The sequence below is a fragment of the Triticum aestivum genome, chromosome 2A (genome assembly GCF_018294505.1).
Source record: "Triticum aestivum cultivar Chinese Spring chromosome 2A, IWGSC CS RefSeq v2.1, whole genome shotgun sequence".
NCBI classification, from domain to species: Eukaryota; Viridiplantae; Streptophyta; class Magnoliopsida; order Poales; family Poaceae; genus Triticum; species Triticum aestivum.
The window spans coordinates 695032172-695040029 of record NC_057797.1 but is presented as its reverse complement, the minus strand read 5'-3'; the positions used below and the strand labels follow the sequence as shown (position 1 = coordinate 695040029).

General features: G+C 42.8%; 1 protein-coding gene across 1 annotated transcript; it reads left to right on the top strand.

Moving 5' to 3' along the window:
• Positions 1-1511: 1511 nt before the first annotated feature.
• Positions 1512-3571, top strand: LOC123190311 (wound-induced basic protein). The gene is made up of 2 exons (XM_044602927.1): positions 1512-1684; positions 3256-3571. Exons 1-2 carry the CDS (start codon positions 1611-1613, stop codon positions 3326-3328), a joined length of 147 nt encoding a protein of 48 aa, XP_044458862.1. The 5' UTR covers positions 1512-1610; the 3' UTR covers positions 3329-3571.
• Positions 3572-7858: the final 4287 nt, after the last annotated feature.

The window sequence follows — 7858 nt, the reverse complement described above, 5'->3', positions numbered from 1 at the left end:
ACATCTAATGTCCCAGAAGGCCTCGGCTATGCTCTCAACATCATTGCTCCCCTGAGGTACCACCGCCCCACGATGAGCTTACCTAATTGCATCATTTCAGAGCTGGGTGGTGTGCAGTGTCAAATTATCAACGACCAACTACCCCACGAGCAGCGAGTCGCAACGACCGCTATGTGGGCCGAACTGATTAATGGTGCAACATACCCATATTAGTCGAGCAGATAAACTACACCATCTGAATGATTATAAATTCTGATCATCGGCCCATCCCGATGATTTGGGAAGAGACAACTGCTAATGACCGACCGGGACAGTCCTTGCTTCGTTTTGAAGTGCGTTGGCCGAGAGAAAAGAATTTTGTGGAATTAAAAAAAATGCTTCTTTTTCAAAACAGAAAAATCTGGATTTTTCATGACAAACATTAATATGTGTTCCACATGCACGCAAAATTTCACCATGAAATGACATTCGTGAAGGTCTCGGCAAAAAATAATTCAATGCTCCAAAAAGAGTGTTTTTGGAAGCATTTTGGATAACACTTTGCATTCGGTTTATTCAATTTATATGGCTCTGTTGTACTTTTTTGGTTTTGTATAGTATTGATACTTTGGTAAATACGATACAAAATTTAAATATGGTCCAATTTTGGTATAGCATAATAACCAAAGTTGATGCGAATTTAAAAATGACAGAATAATATTTGCAAATTAATGACTCAAAACACATACACTTTTTTTATAGAAAACATTTATAAGTATATATGCATGCATGGATTCATGCCTTGATGATTGTCCGTGCATGCAAATGTGCAATGTATACTTTGCTTTTGTTTATGGACGTGCTTAGTATATTTTGCAAGAAACAAATGACCATGTTACAAGAAAAAACGGACATGCTTAGCAGGAATATGACTCATGCACAAAAAGTTTACTACGTTACAGGACCTTTTGGGCCTAACTGCCTAAGTATGGCTGGTTGCTCAAGAAATATAAATATTTTTTAATTTGGTTAATCGTTTGGTTTTTTGTATATATAAAAAAACTAAAATTAAAAATGTTAAGGAAATCTCGTTCCATACATAAAACCAAAAAAAATAACAACCACAAAAATGGTTCGGTTCGTTTTATTTCGATATGATTTGTTGGTTCAATTTTAAAATGCACCGTGTGAGTTCTAGAGCATCAATTTCGTTTTTTCTGCCGAGACTCCATCAGGAAAATTAGCACGCATGTGAAACGCACATCAATATTTGTAGCAAGCAAAAAAAATCAGATCTCTTAAATTTGTGTAGTAATATTTTTCCGGATTTTACTGCAACAAAGTGTGCATGTGAGCTCGAGGTCACAAGAGCACTTTCACTTGTCATCTCACTTTCTCTCTAAATGGAAAATAAACCTTTCTGAAGATTTTAGGGCCCATTTTCCACTCAGGGGGCCCGTGTACCTTTAGACGGCCTGGAGCCCGATGGGCCGGCCGTCGATTGATGTAGATCCGCGAAGGTGAGGGTACAAAGCAGTCTCTGGAAGATTGGAGCCCGTGCGTCTCACCCTCTCCCACGAACCCTAGCTAGGCTCTCCACATCGGCGGCGGCGGCGGCAGAGAAGAAGAAGATGATCTACGACGTGAACTCCCCCCTGTTCCGCTCCTTCCTCAGCCAGAAGGGCGGCGCGTCCTCCGACAAGAGGTAACCTCTCCCCCTTCACAGCCCCGCCTCATCCCCTGCAGATCTGTTCTGCCAGTTTCCCCCTTTGTGTGTTCACGATTCGGTTCCACGAGCGTCTGATTCGTGCTAATCGTTTTGGCGTGAATACCCCGTGGGTGTTGTTCTCGATTCCTGCCGGTTCCCCCATCAAAATATGTGCCGTAGCGTCCGCTTTGTGCGTGTATTCCTTGTTCTTGCCGTAGAAAATTTCCCTTGAGGCCGTGCGGTTAGGGGCTCGACGAGAGGCGTTTGTTCGATTAGATTGGTCCACATGGATGTGCGGGTTGATCGATAGAGAAGTCATGTCTTGTGTGGGCTTGCTTGCGCATGCAAAAAAAGGCTAATCATAAATGAGCACACAAGGAACTACTCCCTCCGTTCGTAAATATTTGTCTTTTTAGAGATTTTAAATGGATTATCACATACGGATGTATATAGACATATTTTTGAGTGTAGATTCACTCATTTTGCTCTGTATGTAGTCACTTGTTGAAATCTCTAGAAAGACAAATATTTAGGAACGGAGAGAGTACTTGCTTTTACTGAATGGAAAATTGGGAGTCAGAAGAAAATTGGAGACGTGGAGGTTCTTAGTGCTTGCAATCTGCAGCAACTTTTTTCTCATTCAACATTTTACATGAAAATGGTTGGATTTGAATCGTTTGGTGATTGTAGTAGGTGGTCAGATTGTCTTGCTCTAAGTTTGTAACGCTTGTTTAATATTGTCAAATAGGCATGTTATCTTAATATTACTGTGGTGTTCTAAGTTATAGTGGAAAATTTATTTGATATTCTTAGATAACCATGGTAGAGGGCAGGCCTGGCGCAGTGGTGAAGTCCTCCCCACTTGTGCCAAGAGGTCCTGGGTTCGAACCAGCCTCTCTGCATTGCACTTTGCAGGGGTAAGACTAGGTTCCTATAATCCCTCCCCAGACCCCACCTTGTGTGGGAGCTTCTATGCACTGGGTCTGTCCTTTTAGATAACCATGGTATTTTAAGATATTGTTTCAGTTTAAGATGGCAAGTCTCCTGGTCTTATTTGAGATATTGTTTGAGTAGGAGCTAGAGAGTACTCTTGTAGGTGTTTTCTCTGCTTTGAGTATGAAGTAACAGGTAACTCACCAACATCCTATTGTTGTACTATGAGTGCCATAACCTTGCTGTTGGGGAATTGCTGAGAGAGCAACAAACTCGTGACTTTATCTTAGTGGCTGTGTACTAAAGAAACGCCCGTCGTGGTTCCGTGATTGATGGTAGGAGCTTGATGAAATGTGCATGTTCCTTTGGTAGTGTACACTTGGTTTACCCACATGGCAGTTTATATGACTACACACATGCAATGGTAGAAAGCTGTTTGTACTCAGGAAACTGAGGTAGTTCTTACTGATTAATCATCTGTCACACACTTGTGTTCCCTAATTCTTAACCTAGTCAATGTTGAGATGGTTTTTGCGTTGCTACTCAGCACTAAGGAGCAGTTGCAAAATGCATTTCTAGAAAGACCCATTTGCATCAAACTTTGACAACTACTCCCTTTGCTTTGCTGATGGCAGGAAAATGGAAGAGCAGAAGCCGAAGGACCAGAGGTTCAAGGCCAACGAGAACAAGCCTGTAATGAATGAATGAGCGTCGCCTGGACAGTCCGGTACCTGCAAGGCCTAGCTGCCAATCATGTGACTCCTATATGTTAAAATGAGTGGTGTGAACATTTGCTTGGTCGTTCTGAGAACTATCCAAGTATCTAGTACTGTGTTTTAAGTTCCTACTAGCAAGATGCCCGTGCGTTGCACGAAACATCAAGATGCATTTGTATGAGTAGTTTATCTTGTGAGAAAAAAATGATGAACGAGGAAAAGCCTTATTTGCAAATGTGGATAGGGGTGTGGGTATCTTTTTGCAAAATTGCCATAGTTTCCTTCCTATCCGTCAGATATAAATCGGACGGCTTATATTGCAGGATGGCAGGCACACCATCATCATCAATTCTGTTTTTTATAAGAGTAGAGATATATCTGAACTGCATGCCTGGAATGATAAATTAGGAGATTTTATCTTGTGATGCCTTGTGGAGCATTCATGCTTTGGAATCCACTTCCATATGATGTTTTATGGAGCACCTTCTGGGCTGTCTATACTAGTATTTCTCACGGTTCTTCCTTTGCGAATCAAGCTATTTTGCATGTTCTGTCTCTCATATACCTGTTTTTCATCTGCACCTGGTAGCCCTTTGCTTGTCTTGTGTAGATGTATCGACGAAGTTCAGAACTCGTCAAGTTGTAACATTTCCAAAAATAAGCTAATTCGTATCGATGTTCGTTTCTGAGCTCGGGCTCAGATGGTCCTGATATCATAGCCTTCCATTCTCCCTGTGATCTGTGCCATAGGTTGTATTCCTTCCTGTGAACATGCTGTATTGGCGTTAAAGTGGAAGCATGGATGGGAGTATGGGGAGGGAGTAGGCAAGCCGGATCCGTCTCCGACGTGCTGACACTAGCAGCACAGCGCGTCCTATCAGGTGATGGACACACCCTACGATGAGTCGTTGAGCCTGTAAATCAACTTACCTCCATTGTCCAAACCAAAAACATACTGCTGAAACTGACGCTACCAGCTCACCATTACAACATTAATATCAAGTCTCGGTGCATGTTTTACTGATCCACACCCTTGCCCCAATGCTTTCTCCTTGCTAGTAGTAAACTCCAACTTTCAGTGACTCATTCAGTCAAAAACAGATTACAGAAACCGCACCTCCTTTGTTCATACGAGGTTGAGATCGCTGAGTGATTGTATGGGTTACCTCGGCGAACTTTTCTTCCGTGCTTGCAAAGTCGGGCCCACATCACAGATCTGAGGCTGAGGAAGGGCGCCACGGCCCAGTTAGATGTCACGATCCTGTGCCATGGAACAGATTGTGGACCTGACGGAGACGTCTCCCAAATTTCTAAATCACGTGGCCCTCCTCTTGGAGACCCCACCGTATGGTACCGTGTTCTACGGTATTTGTGAACCGCATCAAACTTCCACAGGCAGCACCGCACCAATAAATGCGGGTTTTCAGAATCCCCAGGCCGAAACTAGGGATCGGGATTTCGGGTTTAGCTGAGCTCGGGCTCCGAAACCCAATTCGTATGTTCAACTTTGCTATTCTTGCTTTCAAGTGGCAATCAATCATGGTCTCATGGGAGCGAAGCTGTACACAGGACAAACCAAACGCCTCTGGACGACGGCCTTGAACTTCATACTGTTATGTTCTTCATTCTGCTAGCAGCAGCTGATGTCTCCTGTGCAACAGCTTGTTTCAGAAGCTATGGCTGAATTTGCTGCACCTTGGCCACTGCTCTTTTCCTTCTTGCCCTTGGATGATCCATCTTAGCATCATGATTATCATCGCTTCCAGCTTCTTTGTTGGGCTCTATGGGTGCAGCACTGCTTTCGTTGGCGCCGGTGCACGTGCATGAATCATCATCAGATTTCTTATCGGTGGATACATCAGCTGGTTTTTGTTTCGGTGGTTTCTAACCGTCATAATCTAACATAATGACCTCAACCTGCAATCCAGGTGACGGCAATTTTGTCTGGATGACATAATAATAGTCTGTTAGTGTGGACAAAGTAAGAACAACACGGCAACTTACTCTGTTCTACATCATCATCGTATTTATCCAACTGAAAAAGACAGGTGAAAGAGTAACATATGACTAAGACATATGCAGTTTCCTATGATGTACTTCCTCCGTCCCACAATATAAGATCGTTTTTCAAGAAAATTCTGCACCAATAAAAGGCAAGGACAAGAAGCAAGATATTTCCATAAAGGAATGATACATCATCTGGAATCTTGAAATCACCAGCTACCTCTGCTAATGGTTACCCAGGCAACGAGAAAACCTTCCTTGGTGCATTAAACCAGAAATCGAGTTTCCAGATGAGAGCACAAAGGAATGACTTCCCACACATTTACAGTAAGAAGGCAAGATCTTCCCTAGGTCATATCATAGTAACAACAATATAAATGAAACAAAGAAAAATGGCAAATAAAGCCATAACAAAGTAGGATCCAGAAGTAGCTACCACACAAGTTCCAGATCTGATTTCTTTATAGCATTGCTCTCTTGTTTAGTTTCAGTAATGCAAAGTCTATAGAAACACAGAAGACAAATAAGGTGGAGGTCAGCATATCTATATTCACTAGATTTCGAAAGTATTATGCTTTCTAAATCTCAAGAGAGGTCCTGAATAAGATGGAACATAATCTCAATCTAACACAATTTCTGATGCCATTTTTCATAGACCCCACTGATTTCCAAAATTCGACTGTTCTATTTACTACAGTAGCCATCCTGCCACACCGCTTTTTGACTTGAGGTTAGTCAACCAGGCCAAAGGGCTATCGTCGCCGGTGATGGCACTCTTGAAATCTCCGGTAGTGCTCGATTCCCTCAACACTTGGTTTATCTATGGGATGTTCATCTTGTAATCCCCGGTGATGCTCGAAATCGCTGGTGATGCCAAAGGACAAACCAAACCGCATCTCACATCGAAGGAGACCCGGCTGGAAGCTCGGTGTGCAAGCAATCTGGCAGGCACTTTCGAAGGCCCGAAACCCCACAGGCCCGCGAGGGACGCCGTCAGGGCGCGCGACGGCTATGGGTTGCCCTAGGTCGACTTGACTGCCCTTAGGGCCTTGTTGATCGCCGCCCCGCAACAAGAAGAATGAACGAAGAACAAGGAAGAAGAAAAACAAAGGAGAAGAAAAAGGTAAAGGTAAAAAGTGGTAGAAGGATTGATCGATTGTGTGTTGTTTAATCGGCCGTCACCTCTCACCTATTTATGAGACGGCTGGACTTTCCGTACAAGAAAAGGACTCCAAATCATATCCAAATATTTTCAAAATTAACCGAACTCGGATTTAGGTAAGTCTGAGATAGTGCTACCTCTTGAGCACTGCGTTGGATTTCCTTGAAGAGAAAAGGATGATGCAGCAAAGTAGCGTAAATATTTCCCTCAATTTTTGAGAACCAAGGTATCAATCCAGTAGGAGGCTACACGCGAGTCCCTCGTACCTGCACAAAACAAATAACTCCTCGCAACCAACACGATAAGGGGTTGTCAATCCCTTCACGGTCACTTACGAGAGTGAGATCTGATAGATATGATAAGATAATATTTTTGGTATTTTTGTGATAAATATGCAAAGTAAAATAAAAGCAAAAGGAAATAAATAAGTATTGGAAGATTAATATGATGAAGATAGACCCGGGGGCCATAGGTTTCACTAGTGGCTTCTCTCAAGAGCATAAGTATTTTACGGTGGGTGAACGAATTACTGTTGAGCAATTGACAAAATTGAGCATAGTTATGAGAGTATCTAGGTATGATCATGTATATAGGCATCATGTCTGAGACAAGTAGACCGACTCCTGCCTGCATCTACTACTATTACTCCACTCATCGACCGCTATCCAGCATGCATGTAGAGTATTAAGTTCATGGAAACAGAGTAACACCTTAAGCAAGATGACATGATGTAGAGGGATAAATTCATGCAATATGATAAAAACCCCATCTTGTTATCCTCGATGGCAACAATACAAGACGTGCCTTGCTGCCCCTGCTGTCACTGGGAAAGGACACCGCAAGATTGAACCCAAAGCTAAGCACTTCTCCCATTGCAAGAAAGATCAATCTAGTAGGCCAAACCAAACTGATAATTCGAAGAGACTTGCAATGATAACCAATCATACATAAAAGAATTCAGAGAAGATTCAAATATTGTTCATAGATAATCTTGATCATAAACCCACAATTCATCGATCTCAATAAACACACCACAAAAAGAAGATTATATCGAATAGATCTCCACAAGAGAGGGGGAGAACTTTGTACTGATATCCAAAAAGAGAGAAGAAGCCATCTAGCTAATAACTATGAACCCGAAGGTCTAAGGTAAACTACTCACACTTCATCGAAGAGGCTATGATGTTGATGTAGAAGCCCTCCGTGATGGATGCCCCCTCCGGCGGAGCTCCGGAACAGGCCCCAAGATGGGATCTCGTGGATACAGAAGGTTGCGGCAGTGGAATTAGGTTTTTGGCTCCGTATCTGATCGTTTGGGGGTACGTAGGTATATATAGGAGGAAGAAGTACGTCGGT

Excerpts from the sequence above, each read along its gene's own strand:
- LOC123190311 (XM_044602927.1), top strand. The coding sequence starts at position 1,611 with ATGATCTACGACGTGAACTCCCCCCTGTTCCGCTCCTTCCTCAGCCAG. Across the intron at positions 1,685-3,255 it reads GGCGCGTCCTCCGACAAGAG|GAAAATGGAAGAGCAGAAGC; the intron begins GTAACCTCTCCC and ends TGCTGATGGCAG.